At 33.2% G+C, this 26,397-nt stretch overlaps 1 protein-coding gene across 5 annotated transcripts in view; it reads right to left on the bottom strand.

Moving 5' to 3' along the window:
* Positions 1-22,861: 22,861 nt before the first annotated feature.
* Positions 22,862-26,397, bottom strand: part of LOC148599265 (putative nuclear hormone receptor HR38) — a 32,073-nt gene continuing 28,537 nt past the window's right edge. For all 5 annotated transcript variants that reach the window (XM_088557650.1, XM_088557649.1, XM_088557647.1 and 2 more), the window contains one exon: positions 22,862-25,929. In XM_088557650.1, the coding sequence (XP_088413776.1) occupies positions 25,670-25,929 (260 nt within the window). In that variant the 3' untranslated portion in view covers positions 22,862-25,669. The remainder of the gene's footprint in view (positions 25,930-26,397) is intronic.

The raw sequence follows: 26,397 nt of genomic DNA, 5'->3' as shown, positions 1-26,397 counted from the left end.
ATGGAATTTACGGATCACTTTAAACCTCTCTTATTTCTTCTACATGATAAATATGTTTCAGTAAAAGTTATGATGTAAGAAAACAAGCGATCAAAAATACTTTATTTATCGTTTCTATATTTAGAATCGAAAGTAAGCATGTAAAATGACACTTAAAGACATATGGACGAACTTCACATAAAACCGAAAAGTCCTGCGTGATAATCCCAACAGATCCATATAACCAATACCTTAAAAAATGCGGCGTTAAATGTAGTTTTTGAATAGTGCTATGCCAACGATTATTACAAGCTTTAATATTTTAGTTCACTGAAAAAAATCGAAAATTTTTACTTTCCCGCTGTTCAATTCGCTCTGCAAACTTCATACTTGGTTGATTTTTGAAACACGAGGAAGGAGTTAATCTGTAGGTTTACTACCCAGGACTTTTTACTTTTATGCATCAAGGTGGCAAAAAAAATCGTCCCTCCATATTTTACCAAGCGCACAGGTGATCAGTTTCTAATATCGGATCTCGTTATGGAATAACTACGGTACATGACACAGTAGCATATCCGGCGTATTTCTTCAATATGTTGAAATAAATGTTCACTTTTTTAAATACCTAATTTTTAATACAAACTCATTAAAACACGAAGGCAGAAATGGGTAATAATTAAGTTCTTACTGAAATCAAAGTACTCATGTACTGAATCAACTTATGTTGAAAATTTAATTTAGAATAAAAAGGGGATAAGATATACATAAAAAGCCGGGATCAACAAATCAAAACGCAAATTTGTTGTATTAATTCATTAACATTAAACCCACTATTTAAATTTCACCATGATGCTCAGCAAAAATGACACTAATTTAGTCTTTAAAATAGTACGCAAAAAGTTCACGTGGCATCGAAACAGTGCACAAATTTGTGTTTTATTCAATTTCGAGATTTTTTTTTTGCAATTTGAAATTCAGTTTCGCAAACAACAAGTCGAGACTGCAGGTACACATACAGCCCTATGAAAACAAACAAGCACGAGTACTATATAACTCGTCACTGTGATTTAATTGTGATTATCAAAGTCCCCAGACCTCCGGCGGATTAGGTTTAATTGTCCCCCTTAGAAAAATCCTGTGCTCTGGTCTGAATTATATGTCAATGCAATCAAACTTGAGCAGCAATTTTTGAAATCAACCCTAGCCTAAGATACATTTACCACATAATATTTATATGTCATCTCTCAGTTGATAATACATACATACAGAGCTCAAATGCTACAAATTGGCACAACATACCCGAAGTCTTACAATATGATTTCAACAACAGGGTCAGATGAAGGAAACACAAGTTATACATTTTAAATCTCTTTACACACGTGTACAGCTCTATTATCACATATAATCCAAGTCACACCTAGTTTTGAAATAACATAACGTTTCTTAAAATGTGGCCAAATAACGAAATAGAATCATAATAGTTACAAATTACAATAACACAAGACCGCAGACTTACACAATTCGTGGAAAAAATGCATTATTAAAATAACCAAGCCACTCGTTTTATTATTTTTAAATGAATATCATTATGCTGGTGTATTGATGAAATTTTTCTCTCTACAAAAACTCAAGACAGTCTGTATGGTTATAGGTGAGCTTTGTCGTAAAACGACATACATTTTTTATAATCCAACATTATGATAAGGGTTGGGTACTAGATCTGACAGCTACTCACCACTACATGAATTTATGAACCAAAGTAACTCCAAGAAATATGTTTCATGGGTTTCATGTTTTTCTAAATAGTTGAATTTTACTCTACGAAAATTACAAATGTATTCACATTCATATTTACATATTTGTTAAAACATTTCTATTACGAGTTACATGTATACTGTACATGATCATACACTGCAAACAGCAAACTAGTTTGCAATACATGCTCATGCAATACATACATGTAGAACAAACCTTTTATTTAATCTAAGATATATATGAAATTTCATTGAAACAACAAAACAGAGAGGTCCTATGGAACACTATTTAGTCATCAACATAAAACATGACTCGCACTGAAGTCCCAATAAAAAGGGTTTTAAAGGCTGGGCGAAAAGTCAACAGAAAACACAGAAACATGAAATTACAAAGAAGAACAAGACTAAGTTTGATTTCTTCATAGTCTGTGTGAACCATATCTTTAGTTAATTAGAAACATTCACGTAGTATTATGGACTTGTATATTCCATTTTTGCAGGGCACTGTTAGCATGCTTACCTAGTAACATGTATAATTTGTACAGTTACTGTAACTACTGTTCCCTTTTACATTTACATACATACATGTAACTATTAAACCAACTAATGACCATTACATGCCATCCTTGAGCATCTGACAATTATATGGAGAGAAAACGGCTTTATTAATTTGTAGTGGTAATAGTGATTGAACAAGTATACAAATAAAAAAGGTCATACATCATGTACATAGAAAATTAAAATAAATTAGTTCATCATTATAACTTAGCTATACGTGTATATAAAGGAATCATACATATACATCTGAACTTATTCAAGAAGTACAAAGTACTATAACAAAGAACTTATGTTTTTTGCACAAGTGCAAAGTTAAGTCCTTTTTTTAAAGCTAGCACTAAAATATATGAATATGTTTATGATAAATTAGTATACAATATATACTAATACATATACGGGTATATGTATATGATAAAGTAGTATGCAATAATGATATTACTTCTGGAAATCTTTCCTGTACTTGTTTGACCTCTAGTAAATCTTTCTTTTGCCCAATTGTTTATTTTGTTTGTTTGTTGGGGTTTAACGTCCGAGCAGCAATATTTCAGCTATATTCAGACGATGAACATGAAATTGATGAGAAAATGATCATGCAATGATGAAATGAAAAGGGGATGGGACAAAAGGACAATGGGGTCGACAATTGCCACTGGAAATAGGGAGAGGTGGGTAGGGTCGGGCAATTTAGCCTCCTTTGGCGGAGCCCTATGGTTCCTACTCCGGGAGAATACCACAGTAGGGTTCTTTAACGTGCGAGGAACGTGGCATCTTTCCCAACACGGTGCACCACTATGGTTTGCGGTCAGGTTTTCCGTATTATAGCCTGACAACCCCAGCATGTAACACGTCAGGGGTACCCCATTCCACCATCTGAGGCACACATCCCAGTTGTTCTGTGGGCAGAGCGCCCCAACCCCCGGCTAGGGTTCTGAGCACTATTTAGTCGCCTTTTACCACAAGCTTAGTGCTGCTGCAGGCCTATTCTTTTAACACCCGGGCCTGCACGGGGCTTGCCCAATTGTAAGACACACATTCTGTTTTTTTTTTTGTTTTTTTGTAAGTACACGCAGTGAATTAGACATAATTGTGTTGTTGTCTATAAACAAGTGCACGTGTCTTCTCTAAAATTGCCTCTTTAAGCTTCATTCCTCCTCATACTTTGTTCTATTATCAAAACATGAAAATTTCACTTCCTGTTCATCAACAAACAACACTTTGAAAATTATCTAGCATCTTTTGTTACATTAATTTATACATGTATATATATATACATATTTGCATATATATTCCTAATACCATGTTATTCCATGTGGCCAAGACAGCTCTCCAGAGTCAATGTAAGCAAATTGTTATTTTATTGACGTATTCAACATCATTGCATGACATAATAAATGGTACGAGGTATCAGCTTGACCTCAACAATTTACTTTGGTGCATCCTGAAATATATAAATATACACAATATTGTTATATATCTATACCATACTTTAACTGTACTGGATTACATGTTATGATTGGCATGTCATCTAATATACATCTTATTACAAGACACCTAATATCAGGGTCCCCAATAGGTCATTACAATCCTTATATAAAGATATTAACTATTTTCACTTCATAAACCCATGTCCATCATAATAAGAAAATGGAAAAAAATATTAAACACATCATGTTATAACTATGGACCAAATATGTAACAATAAGTCAAGCTAAGAAAATTGCAAGCAACACTATTACTAGTCAGAAAAGATGATTGTGATTGTGCTTGTATATTTGTAAGACGGGTATACATGCCTTATAAACGTGGTAGCCAGTACATCACACTATTTACAGATTTGCTAAAATTAAAAATGAAACAATTGAAGGCACAGCTAACAATTTAAAAAAAAATCATTGTATATTTCTTCATCAGGTATTTATATGTACATTGTACATGTTAGTTGTAGTCTCAGTTACTACTGGTACTTAGATACATGTATTAGGAAGACAATTCATCATCACCCATATGCACTTGTGTGTGTCAATGTACATTTGTACTTTGAAGTATGAAATATATTAAATCACCTGGTTGTACTGGCAAATGTCTTTCATATTTGGTCATCTTCTACATCACATGGATAATACATACATACACACATACATACATTTATGTATATTAAATACATGTACATATTTAGGTTACAGACCACCAATGCAACCAATGAGCATTTGGAACGTACGCAAAAATAGTCTTACGCAGAAAATTACCCATGTTCCTCATAGTGCTGTGAAAAAAGTTCTCATTTTATTTAAAACATTTAAACAGTTTCTGAAAGGGAAAAAAATCTGTACATTTTATAGGTGCGTTTTGCTCCTTGTGATGTGAAGCCTAATCTCCATAATGATTTCTAAATATACCCCTATCTTGTGAAATCACAGGGATTTTCCATGCTATTTATAGACCTTTCACTTCCTGTGACCAGTACTGCACTGCAAGTCTGCTAACCCCACATGCCATTCTGAGGATTGTGAGCTGACATATGTAGAATCAGGTTGATATATAGTCCTCTGCAGTTTAAAGTTAAGGTAAAGTTCAGAGAAGCCATTGAATATTGTGAAATTAGCATAGAAGCCTATGGGAAGTGGAATTAGTGGTTTCTAGTCTATAATCCTTGTTCAAACTGTTCAGGTAGGAAGAAGAGAGAGTCCTAAAATTATAAATGCAAACTGAGTCCCATGTGTTTCTTTAAATTTTATATTTGTGAACTGATTATACAATTTGCTGGTAAATAACAAAAATGTATGAAATGGGTTTTCATAGTATTATCTTGTGTTCACAACAGTTATGTTTTGGTAAAAATCATGCAGACATATTGCTCTTTTGACCAGAAATGATTTTTACCAAAATATAACTGTTGTGAATACAAGAGTTTTTTTGGTCAAAAGTTTTAATGCCTTTGTAATTATAAGAAATCATTTAAAAAGAAAATACACTCCTGATGCTAAAAAATTATTATGAAATCTCATAGTGCATTTATTCCTGAATTCATACACATACATGTACTGCTCAATTACCCATTTAATCTAAACTGCTGTTCAGTGCAGAATGAAATTATATTCATTTTAGATGCAAAATATTGTAAGAATTTTCCCAAAGTTTCAAAACCATTGGTAGTGAAATTTCAATTTCACAGGCAATATCCTGTAACTATGATTAAGGGTTTTCATACTAAAGAGTTTTTAGTCTGCATGTTTCCATGTATGTATCAGATCACTAGCAGATCAAACACCAATGTCAAAAATTACTATTATAGACTAGCGCTGAGTTGTACACAAGTAATAGTCACAGAGAACAAATCAGAATGCAGCGTGACACAAGGATATACATGTATGTGTGTCATACATGTTATCCTAAATACCATATTTCTATGATAATTTCGAATATGGAAATAACTTTGACTATAAACTACAAAGATATGCATGGTTATAATCAATTTCGACTCTAGTGGCAAACCTTGATATTGAAAATGAAAATATTGGAAAAAACGTAACATTACGTTCTGTAACGTAATTTTCTTCTCGCTAGTTGAAAGAATGTGCGATCAGCTGACAGAAATAATATCTCAAGCTTCTCAGTAACGTCGTTTCCATATAAGGTAAAAAGCTCCGCCCACGACTAATGATATGCACATTCACAAAATGACATATTTCCTCTAATAAATATTGTGTTCTATCGTCTTGCAATACAATTTTGAGGGAAAACATTTATTTCTTCCTCATACAAGCATAATCTGTGTACGTTTTTAATACGATTGATGTATGAGGAACATGAATATATCTTTCCATTGAAAACAGAAATGACCATCATTACGTAAAACAATTTTGACGAAAACATTATTCATACGGTGGATGTTCTTTAACTTGTATAACCTCTTACATAAGTAGTGTTCTTTAATGTTGAGAAAACCACACTTTAACCTCCCTATAACATCAACCAAATCAAATCAAATTGCAAACGCTAACTCTTGCATAGTGCCAATTTCATAAACAATCTACATTTTTCTCTCAAAAGCACAACACCCGAATGAAAACCCTAAAGAAAAGTAGTTCAATCGCGAAAACCTGGATTGATAAGTTGTTCTATTTAACTAATACTTACGAATCTTATTAATCGAATCCGATTTACACCTCTCCTTTGATGGAACTATACTTACCAATATTCTGTATATGAAAAAAAATGCGTCTTTTTCAACTTTAAGTGTTGAAAACCAAATATTAGGTACAATCAGTAGACCATGTTTCTAATAAATTCGAACCAAAGGACGTATTTTATCATCTAGAACTAAAAAAGCTTGTAAAACGTTGACGTGATCATAAGTTACTTCTATACTAGACTACGGAAATTCCGTATTATATTTTTTTTATTTTTGGCTCCTTAAGTTGCAAGTCGACAAAGATAATATACGGAAAAGAATGCAACTTATAAATCTGGTATATATCGGTGAAACACAAGAATGATTATACAAACACACGTGCGGTCATTGTACGGAATTATTACCACAAAATTTCCGAGAATTTATCAGTATGTTAATCAACAGGATCATCCAATCCTCTCGATGAAGGCTTGTATTCTTAATAAAATTTATCATCCAAGGAACACTCCTGTCCGAATAAAACCTATCGTATAGAATGACAGGTCAAACAGGAGAACTGCCTCCGCTCAACTTAACAAATGTGATGAATATAAATTACATAAACCCTCTTTCTGACCTGAAGGTATCTTCATGAAGAATTGGCTTCCTTGGGATGTTTTTTCGAAATGAAAAATTAGGACATGAATAACTACACAGATATACAGTAACTAGACAATGAAACTTAATATTGCTTGTTGGAACTGTAAAGGCATTATGTCAGCTGTTCCCTATCTTTTAAACTTTTTACAGAAGAACAACATTGATAGTATCGCATTGTCCGAACACTGGTTACGTAAATCACAATTTCATTTTCTTGCGACTATTGACAGTCGTCGTTATAAAGCTATGGGAAAGGCGTTGATGATTTTTTTCCCGAGAATTATAGATGCAATGCCCGTAGTGGAGTGAGTTTTCTAGTTTAAAAACATTTATGTCCTTTTATATACGACACAGAAATAGACAGTAGCAGAATATGTGATATAGAACTGAAAATTCCAAATGAACCAAGCATTGTCTTTTTGTCTGTGTACCTACCTGCTGTCACTCAACCACATGATCTATTTATCCGCGAACTCGAATACCTTTTCGATATTTACAGTACATTCTGTAATCATGGGACAGTTTTCATTCTTGGCGATTTCAATTGTAAAGTGTCTTGGCACCGTATATCATCTTTTTCTCCAGACAAACGGAGCAGCCTATTAGATGAGTTATTGCTTCAAAACAATTGAGTGTCCCTTATGCATTTTTATTTTTTATGCAAATTTATGGTGTGTTCAAGCTCCAGCTCTGCTTCCCCGGATGATATAGAGGTGTACTATAAAACTATAGTTGACGCAATCGAGTCCGCTGATAACGACACTCTGCCTTATTCAACATTATACTTGAATCATGCTATATTCCCTTGTACTGGAATACTAGTGCAGTTATTCCACTTTTTAAACGCGGTATTAAAAAGAAAAGCGATCCAATTCGTACCCTGGAATATCATAATATGCTCAAAAGTTTTTGAAAAAGCCGTAGTAACACATCTTAATTCTCTGAAAAGAAACTTTCCACACCCTTCACTAATAGCTTACCAGAAACGACTTTCAAGTATGTTTGCTTCTTTCAACTTATAAGAGGTCGTTTATCACTACATCGAATGTCATAGTAAAGTTTTTGTCGTCCTCCTAGATGGCATAAAAGCATTTGACACAGTGTGGCACTCCGCCTTGTTACTGAAACTTTATAGACATGGTATACACGGGAACATGTGGACTTTGATCGATAGCGTGTACAGTGGCATGAACAGTTGTGTGCTGTTTCAAAACAACATGTCTTTTTGCTTTCCTCTTGAACGTGGTGTACGACAAAGCGTTGTTTTGTTAGCTCTATTTTACCTTGTTTACATTAATGGTCTACTTTATGGTATTAAATTTGGCTAACATCCTCCATCACAAAAACGTTACCAACAAAATTCCCCCATATTTCAAAGACAAATCCATACCAATTATTTCATATTCCTATACTTCACCCATTGCATCCAAACTTTTCAATTATAAAAGGCTATTGCATTCAAGTATGGTCCTTCTGGTCACGTCGTTACGGGAGATTTAACCATTATCGAAAACGAATCTCTACGTAATATCCTTTCTAAAGGTCCCAAGTACCGTGAACCACGCTCCACAAAATGGAATTATAACATTAAAGTTCTGATGGATGCTGTCGAGGACTATGCAAGAAAATGGATAGAACGAGATCAAGAAGACATTGATTCTCTGTCAGAGTGGTTAAAGGCCGTGAGGTTTTTAATTTTGAAACGAATGAAAGCTTTAAGTAGGTCAATGAGTGCCAAGGCTACATCAGTTTTCAAAGACCCCGATGTAGCACAAACATTGTCAACTATATGTGACAAATATGTGGTCGTACCAGCAGACAAAGCCCAAAACAACATTGTTTTTGTCTGCAAAACGTTTTACACCCAATGTTTATTATCAGAGGTAGACGTATAAAATAATAGCAGTGATGCGACCTATACTGCTACCACCCTCTCCAAAGAAGAGATTGTGGAAAACCATAAATCTGTGCTATCCCCTTTTGGTCTCTACCAAGGACGATGATTGTGATTTACCGTCTATGTACTGGATTCCTAAACTTCACAAGAATCCATACAAACAACGTTTCATAGCTGGATCTGCAAAATGTACCACCAAACCTCTTTCAACACTTTTAACTTCTATACTCACAACTGTCAAAGAGGGTCTGCAGTTCTACCACAACACTTGTTACTTCCGTAGTGGTATTAATTCAATGTGGATCCTGAAAATTTCGAAAGATCTTTTGGAGACAATCAGTTCAAGACTATCATCTGAATATAATAGCATTAAAACCTATGATTTTTCAACACTGTATACTTCTATTCCCCATACTCAGTTAAAATACCGATTTAAAAACATTATACATCGTTGTTTTTCCAAAAAAGATGGTACACCTAGATACAAATATATAGTTCTTGGTAGAGATTCCTCATACTTGAAGATGTTTACAAAATGCTGGAATTTTTAATCGACAACATATTTGTCCAGTGTGGTGGACGTGTTTTTCACCAAACGGTCGGCATTCTAATGGGAACAAATTGTGCTCCTTTACTTGCTGGCCTATTTCTTCACTCTTATGAGGCTGACTTTATAGCTGATTTGATCAGAAAAAAGAATATCGTTTGGCTAGATCCTTGAATCTCAGTTTCCGCTATATATATGACGTATTATCTTTAAACAATCCTAATTTCGGGGATTTGATACATCGCATCTACCCAAAAGAACTTGAGATAAGGGATACTACAGACACTGTGAAATTATCCTCATATCTTGACCTACAATTAGAAATCGATGGTAAGGGAAAACTATTGACCAAACTTTACGACAAACGTGATGACTTTTCATTCAGAATTGTAAACTTTCCTTTCATCTGTGGCAACATCCCTTCGGCTCCTGCGTATGGAGTGTTCATGTCACAACTCATACGTCATGCCAGAGTTTGCCGAAACTACGCAGACTTTTTGTATCGCGCTAGAACTCTAACAAATAGGCTTCTGGAACAGGGTTATACTGCTACAAGATTGAAGTCATCACTACAGAAGTTTTATGGTTGTCATAATGAACTCGTGGATCGTTATGATGTATCCATCAGCACCATGAAAACTGATTTATTCAACGGGTCATAGTTCACCTTTCCTCGTTTGTCTACCCCGGACATGACTTTTTATGAGCAACTCGGCGGGTGTTTCTAGAAAAGCAGAGGACGCTTACCCTACCTGTGCACCTGGTCCATGCTCCCAGTTTTTAGTGGAGTCCGAGTTGCTCATTTACTTTTGTTACTTTGTATGTATGATTTTAGTTACTTAATGTTCTTTATTGTGTATGTCTGTTTTCCATGTCTGGTCTTTGTCCCTCGATTACATTCTTTTGATTACCGCTATAACCTAGGTTTCCTTGATTACTTTCATGATATTGACCGGTCAAAAAGCGGTGCTATGTTACTCGACATTTGTGTCAGCACCCTATAGCTCTGTAATCATCAAATGAATACGAAATGCAAAATCTCATAGATTTATGTGAACATTATAGCACCTCATGGGCGTTTAAATTCTATCCCTCGAGAAGTCAAGTTTTAAATTATGGTGTTAATCCCCGCAATGCTTCAAACAAACTAACATTGCATGGCGACACAATACCCTAAGTTACTTCTTCTAAACATGGTGGGATACTTTTGGAGAGTTCTTTAAAATCAACGAACAAAACTTTCAATGCCTGTCGGTCTTTACGCTCATCCTTGTTGTCTGTTATAAACTCTGGAATTCACCTGTCAATTTGTAAACCCACTGATTTGTTCAAAGACAGTACAACAGTTGTGTAACACAAAAGCCCTGTATGGTTGTGAACTTTGGAGTAGCTGAAACTGAGATGCTTGAACGGTCACATAAATTCGCATGTAAAACTTTACAAGGACTACCGAAACAAACACGTTTGGACAAGTGTACAAGTCTGTTAGGTTGATTCAGCATCGAGTTTTACATTGATAAATGCAAGCTATTATTCTTTGGCAGAATATGTAGACTAAACTCGAGTGCATTGCCTAGAAGGATTATGGTGACTAGGCTATTCGAATTCAAATATAAATGCTCTAAAACTCAATTTGGTTTTATTCCTGACGTGTTTAGACTAGCTTATCAATACGAGATGACAGATCACCTTTTTACATTTATGGACTCTGGTAAATTTCCATCAAAGAAAGCATGGTCAGCTATTGTCAGGGGTCAGTTAAAAGAGACATTCTGAATGGTATTCGAGGCTATCAAGCGGCGAGGATTTTAACCTATTCATACGTATACACAGGATAATTAAACCACACCGTGCCTGGACTATAGCAAAAGTTCACCCAGAACTACGAGAATCAGCTAAATATGTTATTGACTTATGTTCCGTTATTAAACAAGACGATAGCGCATTACTATGTGATCGATGTTGGATGTTCTTTTCAAATATCGTAGAGCACATCTTAGTCTCATGTAGTACATTGAAAGACGAACGTGATGATCTTTGGAAAGACATTACTAACATTCATCCAACTCAGTTTAGCGTATACCTAGACAGTCTAGCACCTATTAACTTTACTGTTACTGTCTTATCATGCAATACTGATTTCGAACTAGGAAGTGATGAACTCGACTTTTTCAGTAAAATTTGCATACAGTATACCTTCAGTATGTGCAAAACTTTTCATAAAAGGACATTGTTGACCACCTGCTGTGTAACTTTCAGCGATTCTTTTTTCTGATAATGAGTACATTGTTATGTAATTCATATAATAATAATCGCTTTTCTCTTTCATTATACATGTGAAAATCTCTGCATAAGACGAAATAAACTAAATGCATATTTTTAATGTATAAATTTGCTTATTAATATATAATTTAAGCTTTTTTTGCCTCATTTTTTATTAATTAATTTATATGTTTTTCATACCTTTTGTCAAATATAAATCTTATTTCAAATAGTTTCAGTCAATCTAAAACTGATTTAAAATTCACTACATTGTAGGTTTACGTAATATTCATCGACATATTCAATACATTTTAATAATTTAACTTTTTTTTGCCTCCGGTAAAAAGTTGTACTTATTGTGGCTTTTCATTTGTTTATTTTCAATTTTTATACGATTAATGATTATTACCTATGTAATTGTGCTCAACATTATATATATTTGAAATATATTCATCTTTATATATTGAAATATTGTGAATGCAATTGTATATGTTTTAACATGTTAAGCGCTTAGAGTAATTGTATGATTAGATAATGCGCTATACAAATGTTATATAATAATAAAAATACTCACTGAGTGTTTACCACCTAGTTTACAGAATGAAGAGAAAAACAGATGGCACACTAGTCTTCGCAAATAAATCTGTATCTAATTGATAAAGTTTCCTTTTTGAAAGTTACTTTCAGACGAATAATTTTGTTCTTCTAATTCATTTTTTTTAATCATCCTATCTTGTAAAATATTTTTTTTTTTAATTTAGGCATAAATTTTGCATTCAGAAGACGATGGGTAACGGGTTAGTAAAAACAAATGTAATGTTGTCTTATTTTTGACCCAAAGTCAATTATATATGTATTTATATGTAGTGAATAAAAGATATAAATATGATTAAAATTATGTAAATCCAAAATAACTCTTAACTTCTTGGGAAAGAAGCGCGTCAAATTTAAAATGAAAATGCAAATTTAAAATTTAAAAAAAATGAAAAAAATCTCTATCTTTCCTTCATCCTTCTTTTCTACAGATAGGGATTAAGAAGGAGGAATAGGGTGTATTGTTTGTATTTGTTCTCTACTCTCCTTCCTAATTTTTTTTTTTATATTTCTGTTACTCCCCCTCCCCATACTTGACATTTTCCCTACAAACAAACTTTAGATCTTTCCCCCAGCTTCTCCATGCTTGCAGTTTTTGTGTTGAGAGTTTTTTTTAAGAAAAGCCTGCTACATTCTTGACACATGCATCCAAAATTAGAGTGCTGCTCATCCATGTGTCGCCCCACCTTAAATGGTCTGTCAAAGTCATGGTTGAGACATAGCCCACACCTATATAAAGTTACCTACAAGAACAATTATCAAACCATATAATTTAGCAATTACTTATTGTTATTGTTTAACGGGTTAATGCTGCTGTGCAATCTCAATGCATTGTAATATTTTTTTTTTATTTTATAAATACTGCTAACTCTATATTCTAACCCTGGATGGTTCCCCAACATATGATTTTAATCGATCATGGTGAAAAATTTTAATTGTGGACCTGAGGCCTTTTCTTATTTTATGAATAACATCATTTATTCTCTCCAAGACTTCAAAAGGTCCTTGCCACGGTCTCTGCAAATTAGGATTCAACCCTCTTGTTCGAGCTGGACTATACAGCCAAACAGATTCTCCGGCATTATATCTTTTAAAATTCATACTCCTGTCATATAAACGCTTCATATTATTGCTTAAAAGCATTATATGTTCTCTGGCAAATTTATGAATTTTCTCTACTTTCTGAGAAAGCTCATAAGCATATTCACTATGTAATTACTGATACATATAATTATTTTCAGGGTGTCCTATCAAATCAATAGGTAATTTCATATTGCGACCAAACATCATTTCATAAGGGGAGACTTTGGTGGTCTCATTGGCAGAAGCTCTATACGCCATTATTAATAGATAAATATATTATTCCCAATCCTTTTGGTTTTCAGCAACAAAGCTTGCCAACATATTTAAAATTGTAGAATTTACTTTTTCAACCATACCATCACTTTGAGGTCTTAGTCCCGTGGTTCTGGTTTTATGCAAACTTAAAAGTTTACACATTTCTTTAAAGACTTGTGATTCAAAATTTGTTCCCTGATCAGAATGAATCTCCATTGGGACTCCTAATATAGTTATGACCCTCTCAACTAGTTTATTTGCAACTGTTTGTGCTTCTTGATCCCTAATGGAAATTGCATCAGCCCATTTTGAAAAATAATCACCTACAACCAGCAAATATTTATTCCCTTTGTTTGATCTTGGGAGGGGACCCAAAATATCAACTGCAATTCGTTCAAGGGGAGCCCCAACATTATATTGCTGTAGAGGTGCTTCCAGCTTCTTAATTAGAGGTTTCTTCGAAGCACATATATCACATTGCCTACACCAAGTTTCCATATCATCTCGCTGTTTATAACAGGAATATCTTTCCCTAACTTTAATAAGGTTTTCTTAACCCCTAAATATCCCCCAGTAATGCTATTATGTAAATGTGTTAAAACCAAATTTCTCAAATTGCTGAGCAAAACAATTAAAAACTTCCTTCCACATCCATTGATGGTCTCCCATCTATAATATAAAATTCCTTGCTTTATACACAAAGAATCCCAGCGAGTCCAATAACATTTTATGGCAGCACTACAAGGAGATACAATTTCCCAAGGGGGGGTTTTCTCCCCTTCTCCAGCCATAATAACAATAAACTGATTTCAAAATCATTCTTTTGACTTTTCATTAAATCATGATTATCTTCAGAAGTTGCAGGAAAGCTTTGCAAATCTAAAGATTCCTGATTACTAAAAGAAGAAGATTCCCCCAAAATCTTTCCAGATCGGGTAGTTATCTTAACAGCAACTATTTCTTCTTTTGAGAAACTTTTTGATAATTTTTTTTGAGTTATTCCCCTTAATCTCTTTACAAATATTGACATCAGCTGTTTCACAGTGTTGGTTTTCACATTTTTGTTCATAACGATTACAATGACTACAACTATCATTGCAGGGACGTCGTGATAAAGCGTCAGCATTAGAGTGAGATCGACCTGCTCGGTGCTCAATTTCAAAGTCTTATGCTTATAATATTTCAAACCAGCGAGCTATATGACCTGATCTGGATTTTTAAAATTTAATAACCAGCGTAAAGCACCATGATCACTGCGAACAATAAAGTGTCGACCATTTAAATAATGATGAAAGCGTTTTATAGAAGTTACCACCGCCAATACTTCTCTGCGAGTAACACAATATTTTCTTTCTACTCTGCTAAAAAATTTGCTAAAGTAAGCAATAACTTGTTCTTCCCCTCTTGGATTTTGGGGAGTGCAGATCTTTGACATGTATTGCTTGCATCTGTATCAATTATGAATAAACCCTCATTTTTAGGGTAAAATGGGTGCATTTATTAAGTGCTACTTTAGAGTATGTTATTTTGACGATTGGTTTTTCTCTGTTAATTTGTGCAACTCTCTCGCAATATCTGCAAAAGGAAAAATATATTTGCGATAATAAGAGCAAAGGCCTAAAAATGATCTGATTTCTTAAACATTCTTAGGAACCGCCACTCTGAAACAGCTTTTGTCTTTTCCGGATCTGTAGCCACCCCATTTTTACTAACAACATGACCCAGAAAGGTAACACATTTTTTGAAAGAAATGGCATTTCTTAGGATTTAAACTTGCCCCTTTTAATCGATCAAGGACCTCATCAAAAATTTTGGAGAAAACAATTATGTCATCCATATATACTAAGCGGATTTTTCAAGTAAGCCCGCTTAAAATCTTCAGCATTAATCGTTCAAAGACTGCAGGAGCATTACATAATCCAAAAGCTAAAATTGCCACAAACCGCTACAGGGTAAGAGAAAGCTGTTTTTGGTATATCTTCTGGTGCAATAGCTACCTGGTATCATCTATCCGGGGTAAAGGGTGTGAATCTTTATCTGTATAGTGATTCAACATCCTATAATCAATAACAAAACGGATAGACCCATCCTTTTTGCGTAATATTACAACTGGTGAGCACCAAGAACTAATACAAGGCTCTATAATATTTTGAGCTGCATTTTCTCAATTTCAGCATCTGCTTCTTGAATTTTAGCTAAAGGCACCTGTCAAGGCTGTTGTCGTATTGGAGGAGTTTTTCCTGTATTGATAGTATGTTCAATCAATTCTGAACGACCAATATCAGTAGCTGATTTTGAAAAAGAATTCTGATATCTGACAAATATTTTTAAACTGTAATTTTTCATCCTCTGACAACTCCTTATTATTTTTATCAAATACAGTTTGAACATGTTCAGGCAAAACATTCATAGAATTTTGAGCACAATTAACTGCATTTACTGTTTGATATTCCTGAACTGTTTTAGTATCAATAGGTTCCAAAATGGCAGCCAATGTGTTTTTTTCTGCAAGACATGTTCTCGGTCAGTGACATTTAAACTTTTCACCCCACCCACCCCCGCAAAAATACAAACAAACAAACAAACAAACAAAAACCAAACAATTCTTTACACTTAAAGATAAAAAAAATCATTGTGCGGTTGCATTTTCTACATTTTGAATCTCCTTTGACAATAACAGATTTTGAATTTTGTATGGATTTGTACAAATTACATGAAGGAAAAAAACATAAGCAAACCTAAAACAGAACAAAACAAAAGATGAACCAGAGTAATCAATGGAACCAACGTTTTAGTGGTAATCAAAACTGGGGCCAGGTTCACCGGTAGGGTAAGCGTCCTCTACTTTTCTAGAAACACCCGCCGAGTTGCTCATAAAAAGTCAAGTCCGGGTTAGACGAAAGAGTAAAGGAAAACAATGAGTTGTTGTGAAAGCGACAACGACCCACTGAGACAAAAAATGTCAGCTCCAAATCAATATTATACACAGGTACAGCGAAAAAGCTTATTTTATAGACTCCAGCATCATAAAACAAAACTGAAAGGCAAAACGAAACAAGACAAACACAGGCCAGTAATTCATTACCTGGGACAGGCTAAAAAAATGCAGCGGGTTTCAGTACATTACAACCCTCCCCTTTTCTAAACCTTTTAATATTATACAATTAAACATACCTAAAAATCAGTTCAAAAAGGTATGAGTCCCTTCTTAAAAAAGAAATAAACAAACTATAAGTTAAACAAACTTATAAGTTACACAAATGCACAAACAAAGGACTACTAGCAGTTAAATGATATGCCAGGTATAGACCAGTTTAAACACACAAAAAGTTATGACCTCATCGAATGCAACATCAATCCGAATTATAGTATAAAAACAAATTTATTTAAGATTATTATTTAAATAAAAATACCAGTTATTAGTTTTTTCTCCAAATAAGTAAATTGACAATTTAACAATGGTGTTATAAAAATTCGTTGTTTCGTGTCTTAGTAACACATCCAATTCTCTCCGTGGTATTCCTCAACATGCATGCACCATTTGGATAAAATGAAATACCATTTAAACGAAAACACGTATATACTGGAAACTGGACCAGAATATATTGATGAATGACAACACCATAAAAACACCAGCATTATAAATAATCTGTTACTAGAATTCCAGTGGACTGGATTTTAAGTGGTAACGAGAATTACCTAAATAGGCAAGTTAATATGTAGTGCAATACTAAAATAATGACTTAGGTTTTGTGCAGGGATGCAACTAGGGGTCGAATAATTCTATTCACGAAAACAACGTTAAAATAATAGATAATAAGGTACGAACGCTCTACTACCCATAATCAATATTCCGACCATTTTTCAATTTTTATTTTATATTGGTTCAACTAAGTTAGATCGCATCTGTATAGTGTATCCTTAAAAAAACGTTGGTTTCTTTTTGAAAAATCAATTTTGTTTTCAATGTAAGGTGCAAAATATATATACCTGTCATAAAGTTGTAGTCTTTTAATAGGTCACTGCAAGTCAGTCTATGCCAATTATAAATTGGTAATTATAAAACTATATCAATATACTCAAAAGGCAAATCCAATAATTTGTTCCTATAATAAGAAAACGTTGTGGAGATCACTGAAAATGACACATTTTGTCAAAAAAAAACAAAAAAACTGTAGTTTGTTAATTTGATACGAAAACAGTGTTTAAGACAAAATGTGGTTGCCTAAACAGAGTAAAATATCAAAAGACAGGTTTTCTGAAATATAAGGCTCTTTAAAATTGACATTATATTATTAATAAAAAGCAAAAAAGAAAAAAAGAAAAAAGAAAAATTGTACCGGTTTCTGCTAATTTTTTCATCGTTTTATTCATAAAAGTTATGCACTTTTAAGAAAAAGTCAGCGAGTATAGAGGAGGGAACCAAATACATTGAGGACCTGACTTTGTCCCAGATATCTTTAAGTATGCATTTCACACATGTAGAAATGGTCTGTTTCTCACAATCAATATAATATGTCCTTTATTTCATTAAACCGGGTCAAATTTGAGTACGAAACAGTGCATGATAATCGCATGTGTATAGTTAAACCTGAAGGAACTTTAAAATGTGTCTGGTGTATGCAGGTGTTCGCACCTGGAAAATTAAAATTAAAATGGAAATAGTTTGTTGTTAAGAAGCAGTCCTTGTAAGAATCATACAAATTCTGTAATATGTGATACACCCTCAAAATGGCTACACATTTTTTTTTGTTATTACTTGCTTTATAGGTCTGTACGATGAAGTGTATAATCAGTCATTCCAATCTGTCTGCTCTTAGGAGAGTATATCTTATATAATTAAGAACAAGGGATACATGGAAAGCAATATGTTACTTTCAGTTACTTTCTGTTTACTATAACATTTCAAAAAAAATATATCAAAAACACTAACTGTACACGCTAAACAATCAGGTTATCAAGCATGTTTATATTTGGGTTATCGTTTGGAAATATCTGCTTAAACCGGAATCCAGGTGAAAGATATAGGTAAAAAGACAAATAAAATATGCTAGTACCATTAAGACCCAGCTAGAAACAAGCATCAGAATGTTGCATTGAACCGATGAAGTGAGTCAATAACTATGATAATTGAAGACGATTAAAAAGTATAAAGGCAATGTTTTTACATCTATTTACTTGGTTATGCGACTGTGAGGGACTTTGATAGAGACAAGTCCATTTTTTATTGGCATGTTGTTGCAGGGCAGGGAAAGACAATTACATTGTCTACAACATTGTTTCTGTGTATGTCATTTTTACAGAATCCCTTTGATATTTCGCAAATATACTAATTTATCAATGAAAATTCTGTCGTAAGGATTATTTTTGACAGTGAATGATTTCCTATACTATGATCGCCACTTCCTGCAATGTTTCATTCTGTGAGAATAACGTGTGAGACTTTCTTCTGGTAAGCGTAATACATTTCCAAATTATTATTAAATAAATAAATAAATATATGATCTTATCGATCGACGTTTAGAAGACGAAACAGCACCTTTGCAATAATTCCGCAATCGTCTACTTCCGTATAGAAGTGTTATTTTTACTATGATATTTTACTTCAAATAGATGTGAATGGCTTTTAATTAAAAATTTCAACTTTAAAATGGAAAAACTCAAATCCATATTCAAAGTATTGAAAACCATGATTTTAAAAAATATATGCTAAAAAAGAGAAACTCAAATGTCACAGAGTTTAAGTTGGGAACGAGTTTCTGCGCAAGAGATGTACACATTCGAAACTGCGCTTCCGGTCAGATCCTTTATTTAAACCTATTGGCCTTAAAAAACAATTTCCTCCGCAGACCTATAACCGCTTAAATTCCTGATTTACTACGTATCAATACGCTAGCTTATAGGCTCTGCTGTACAGGATGTGATTTTTTACAAAACATGATACTACTCTTTACCTATACGCAAAGCTGTTGTACTGTACATTTTTACGTAAAGAGGCGGGCTTTAGTGCTGACTGTAGCAAAGGTATAAACGCCTTGAAATTACGTATATAGGCTTTGTGCAGGAGATTAGAAGAACTGCTGGTTCTATCTTGAGGTTATTTTTCTCATCTTTAAGCAATGTTCTGGCACTGAGTTCTTAAATAAGTCATTTTTAGGCAACGTTAGCAACAAATAAAATATTTTGAAGCAAATTTCTATGCCGAGCCTAAATTTAATTTTCATAGTATAATAAGGAATGTATCGAAAGAGTAATCAAGGGAACCAAGGTTATAGCGGTAATCAACAGAATGTAATCCAGGGGCAAAGACCAGACATGGGAAACAGACATACATAAACATAAAGAACATAAAGTAACTAAAATCATACATACAAAGTAACAAAAATAAATGACCAACTCGGACTCTACTAAAAACTGGGAGCATGGACCAGGTGCACCGGTAGGGTAAGCGTCCTCTGCTTTTCCAGAAACACCCGCCGAGTTGCTCATAAAAAGTCAAGTCCGGGGTAGACAAATGAGGAAAGGAAAACTGTGATCTGTTGAATAAATCAGTGTTCATGGTGCAGATGGATACACCATAACGATCCACGAGTTCATGATGACGACCATAAAACTTTTGAGTTCTAGGGCGATACAAAAAGCAAATGTAGTACATAAAACAATGGATTTCCTCAATCTACGCATGTCAATTGTTTATTTCAATGAGGTACTATTCAAATCGCTTTAGCGTATAGTGATTTCATTTCAAGCTCATACATTTTGTAAAAAAATGTCAGTATGCATAGTTTCTAATATGGTCTAAACGGCTTGCACAGAAACTATTAAACAATGGTATGTTTTTCAAAGACGTGGATAATCGCTCCCAACGCTCTACGATCGACCACAAAATCAATTTAAAATGTATGGCCTGTCTGTTTTAGGAATGGCAAATTATCTACATTTGTCAATATTTGTTTTCCCCTTCACAGGAAATGACATTCATAGGGTATCACTGTTGGTGTCGTGTAGGAAGCAGCCGCCCTTTTTGAACACATGTGTTCACACTGACTATTTTGATGGGACTCCTGCTGTTCGTCTCTGTGTGATTGTTATGGTTGTCTCTCTTGTTCCGTGCCCTTAACAGTTTATATATCCCTGAGTGCATTTTGTCCATTGATTAAGCCTCTATGAAATCTTCCATTTTTTTCACACTTCCTTATTTCTTATTTGTCTTTCTTAGGTTGCACTATACAAATGGAATTTAGGTGCACTGTTTCGTACACAAAATTGGCCCGGTCTAATTTTGTAAAACTTAAAAATAAGAGGTGAAACTTGCTGGAAATATTGATTGTGGGTAGTGGAGCAATCGTACATAAATAGATGCAAAACTTGTGAAGGTAAAGAGGTGTAAAATGCATGCTTTAAGCTATCCGGAAAGATTCAGGTCCTCACCGGATTGGATTCTTTTCCCTGCACCGACAGGCTGTTTTTCAAAATTGCAAAATTTCGCACGAACTCTAAGAATTAAAATCATGAACAAATGAGCAGAAAAAGGTACATTTTTTAAACTGTTTATTTGTTACAATAATACTATGCTAACTTACTTTTTCTGGCAGTTTTTAACCGCCTGATACTTTAGAAAAACCTTTTTTTTTTAATTTTGGGAAGGCACCCAAAAGTTGTAATGAAAACTGATGTATATTTTTATTCTGATACCATGGCTACAGATTTTCATAACAAAATAGAAAAGAATATCTTTTTTTATGGATCTCCATAATGTAAGGTTTTGAAAAATATATACATTTTACAGGAAAAAAGGCTTGGATTTGCTTGTTTAAGTGCCTCAATATAGCTTTATTTTCACAAATTGTTATATAATTATCTGCAGTGACCTATCTATATAATGGAACCTTAGAACTGATTTCTCTTTTTCCGACGCTGTCGGTACAATGTATAGTTCCGCTTTTCACCATTTCACCTTAAAGACGCTCTTCCATGGAAACGCAAGTCACCTGTTTCCCGATTGGCCAAATATTCTTTGTTTAGTGGCGTTCGAAAAAAAAAAAGCTGTATCGAAAAATTAAATTGCGTGGCATGTATTATTTTCCTGAATGAAATTTAGAAAATTTTAAGTAAAAAGAACAAACATTTTACTTAGTCGGCTATCTTTTTTTAAAGATAGTAAAGATAGTACTTGTTTCTCATACCGTTCCTTTACATATCTATCAACACAATGAAGTTGCTTCACAATCAATTGCATGATCGTGCGTTTTTTTCCAGATTTTGTTAAGTACGATTTGTTTTAATACGCATCGCATCATATTAAAGATTGGTCAATGACGAACCTTTGAAAGTTCTTTTTTTTTTACCAATGATCGAAATATTGATATACAAAATATACTACATCCGACACTAAAGTAATTCATAAATCATGGCGACGTCTGTATATCATCCGTCAGCATACGTTTTCTTTAAATCATGATTTTTGTGTTTCTTTTCTTTCCTTTATTATTATTTTTTTGGTTTTTTATTTTTGTTTTTTGTTTTGTTTTTTATTTTGGTTTGTTTTATTTTTGTTTTTGTTTTGTTTTGTTAAGTTTTGTTTTGTTTCCTTTTGTTTTAATATTACTGAATTGAAAATATTGTATGAAAATGCAACATGGCATATCAATCACATGAATTGAAATCATGGTTCCTGCTGTTCTCAAGTATCAATCATCTATCTCCTACTCTGTGTGTGAGGGGTGTATGGGTTTGTGTATGTGTGGTGAAGATAAGTAAAGGTTGTGTGTTTGGGGGGTGTATGGGTATGTGTATGTGTGGTGAAGATAAGTAAAGGTTGTCTGTGTGTGGGGGTGTATGGGTATGTGTATGTGTGGTGAAGATAAGTAAAGGTTGTGAGTGATGGGTGTATGGGTATGTGTATGTGTGGTGAAGAGAGTAAAAATTGTGTGTATGGGTATGTGTATGGGTGGTGACGATAAGTAAATGTTGTGTGTGAGGGGTGTATGGGTATGTGTGGTGAAGATAAGTAAACGTTGCTTATTCGCATCTTTTCAAAGTGTATATTCTGTCTTCTTTTTTTTTGTATTTATAATGTTTAAGTAACGTCTTTTTCTGTTTCTTTCCATTGATAAAGACATGTAGATATATCACACATAAAAAAAACCAGATAATGAAAAGAGTTTTTATAATCTTTAATCAACATCTGTCTGAGACGAACATAATCATATGTTTATTAAGCTTTGCTCAAACCATTGATGGATACTATATAAAAGTGCTAAATAATGGGGGCACAACATTTCATGTGTGTTATATACAGACTTCGGAATTCGGATTCGAGCAATACATAGACATTAACATTCCAATAAATGTTATATCACAGATAATTTGTGATCGACGATTCATGCCTCTCTGTAGCATTTAATCCGAGATGGCATTTCGATTAACAGGGAAAGAAATAATTTAACAGTTTACTTAGATGTTTAAGAAAAATGATCAATAATGTTGTCGTTTGGTCCGCTGACTAAAAGCAATAAATAAAAAGATATCAAAGCATTCAATGCACTAAAGTAAAAAAAAAATATGCACCAAATTTCCTATAAACCAATAAGATGTATATGTACCATAAACAAAATAGCACAATTCTAAAATACAGTAGCACATATTTTGGTATTACCCCAAAAAAAGTAATATCAAGTATTATTATATTTATCAAAGATTCTACAAAACAAACAAGCACTATATTGCACTAATTAAAAATGGCACAGTACAATTTAAAGAAGACAAAACAATCACTTCCTGCCTTGCAAGCATTGATAAGCAAACCATTAAGCTAAATAATGTTTAGGATGCATTGACACAACCTGTGAAAGAAATTCGCAATGTTTCAGTTGGGTAAGGGTAAAACAATGTCACTTAATGAATCATGATAAGTGTTATGTTCGTTTCTTAAATGCCGTTTTCAATAACATCGTTCAGGCATTTGCATGATTTTAATGTTGGAATATAAGGAGATAATACGCTACTAAATTAACTCCTCTTCATTTGTTTAAACTAAATTGAACTACATGTACATAAGGCATACATCACCGGGATAATCATTCAAGGTAGATCATGCTTATTACAAATCGGAAAACTTAACTATGAAACGATTTTAACGAAAAGAAAATGTCTGAATATTTGTAATTTTGCAGCTGTATTGCGCAATAATAAGTACAGTCTGAATTAACGGAATCGCTAGTGAACTACAGATTCATCTAATAATCATGCAGAGGGTGACACGTCCATATCTTTGTCAACTTTCCTATCAATATTTTTTTTTTCATTAAGGGGTCAGTTTGGAACAGTGATCCGTACTTCTTAATCATAATGACAAGTTTTCTTTCCTCATCTTAGATACAAATTGTTATTTGACATAAGGTTGTAGTACGTAGAAAGTTGACAATTTTCTTGCCTGATTTTTAGTTAAACATGTAGAAAAATATAAAAATGTGCTTCATAATATTTTGGTGCTACGTTGTAACTTTACTAGTAGTCTTAGTATTCTTCTTTGTAAGAATCAGGCAGTGGGTCAATAAATCAGATTGAAAAATACTACCATGACGGTTTAGTTTACTACTTACATGTATATCTTCAGTGGCAAGTATCATCTTATTATCTGAATCTTCCACAAATAAATAATATCTAAATGGTATGTACTTTTAACGAATCATTGTTTGATTTTGCTGGTTTTTCTAGAAAAACAGAGGACGCTTACCCTACCGGTGCACCTGGTCCATGCTCCTAGTTGTTAATGGAGTCCGGGTTGCTCATTTGCTTTTGTTACTTTGTATGTATGATTTTAGTTTCTTTATGTTCTTTGTTGTGTATGTCTGTTTTCCATGTCTGGTCTCTGTCCCTGGATTATATTATTTTGATTACCGCTATAACCTTGGTTCCCTTGATTGCTCTGACTTATTTTTTTTATCTATACATCATTGATGTATTAGTATGATCCGTATTGTAAATTTCAAAATGATGTTGAGATTTTATGATTTAGGTAGTTTGCCCGATTCTTACACATATTAGTATTTTTAAAATAATCGTCATTGTATAATCACAACCAAATATTAGTTAAGACTTATACTATGTAAAATAATGAATTGTAACAATTTAGATAATCACAATTTCAAAAAAAAAAAAGAAATTTAACAATTAATCAAATATTTACCACAACACCAAAAATATCTAAGGTAAAAAAAATAATTAAAATAAGAATCATTAAAATTACACCAATTGCCTATGAGTGTTGAGAATAAATACATAATTACAATATTCTTACGACATTTTTGTAAACTTCAATTAAATCTATGTACAAACACAGCAATACATATGAGAAGTGATTTGAATCTCTTCATATACATGTCACATGTTTAATTACTTCAGACATTTAATAAAAACTTTTTTTCATATTGTAACAACAGCAAAAAATAATTAGTAAAAAAGGAATGCTAAAGATTTGTAAAATAAATATCCTTATCTAGAATTCAAAATCAAATTGAACTGGACAATACATGTTTAAATATGAAATTTGTGAAGTTGCCTAAATGAGGATACTGTATATGGCCCTACATATTATGAATTGGCGTCAAATTGAAAAAAATTACAATTATAAAGCCGAATTTTCCAAATGCTTCCCAAAATATAGCTGTAAACAAGAAGTGTTATACTCATTGAAAAAAAAAAACAGACAGTGTTGACAATCACACAGAACAATTGTTTCTTGTATAAACTTTTCTGTATTTCAAAACGGATCATTTTTAATTTATGCAATACAATTCCACCATCAATAATGCGTTGTTCAAATAATTTACATCTTGATGACATGCCTAATGCATATGTAAACAAACACATATAACAGATAAAATAAATAATAGAATATTTTAATATGATTTGAATCAGAGACTAGAAAATCCAACAACAACAAAAGATAACAACAAACGTAACCATTAAAACGGTAAAGCACTTGACAAATAAGTGTCTTCAATTATAGGGGGCGCTTGAAACAAGTCCTCAAGTTTGAAAAACAACATCCGCTGGAGACCTTCACGACTGAGACTTCGAAGTTCTGCCTCTGTGCTCAGGATGTAAGAAAATAAATGGGGCTTCTTCTGGGCCTCGCTATTATAAGTACAGTGATCTCGTAAACAGTCTATGATTTTCATTTGCAATTCTTCCATTTTCTTTTGATCTTTAACCCCGTGGCGTGCTGAAAGAGAGAGTAAAGAAAAGTGACTCTTTTTAGTTTTTTTTTTTTTAATTAAAGTTACACAATCATATATAATTCTAATCTAATTAACATATGCATTATTCGTGCATTATGATTCGTTATTTATTGTTAACAACATGGCTACCATCGCTTCAACAAAAGATAGAACCGATAAAAGGTTTTATTCCATTCATTTTCGACATCTACAATTTGAAAGAATATGATTATCAGTAGCCCGTATTTACCTTAAATATTGAAAATGACAGTCGTTTGAATGGAGCCGTTTGCAATGTCAATATCGGTTGTCAATTTCATTGAATGAGAGGAATGAGAGTCTTATCAATTTATGATTTATGAATGAATGAAAACCGGACCATTTACTCACAAAATGTAAAGGTTCTTTGTGAGTGAATGGTCAAATTTAACATATCGATATTTTTTTAAGAACAGTCCATTGTTCTTTTAATG

The sequence above is a fragment of the Perna viridis genome, chromosome 13, assembly GCF_037379345.1.
Source record: "Perna viridis isolate PV_CMFRI_1.1 ecotype Kerala chromosome 13, ASM3737934v1, whole genome shotgun sequence".
NCBI lineage: Eukaryota > Metazoa > Mollusca > Bivalvia > Mytilida > Mytilidae > Perna > Perna viridis.
This window is presented reverse-complemented; position numbering and strand designations above follow the sequence as displayed.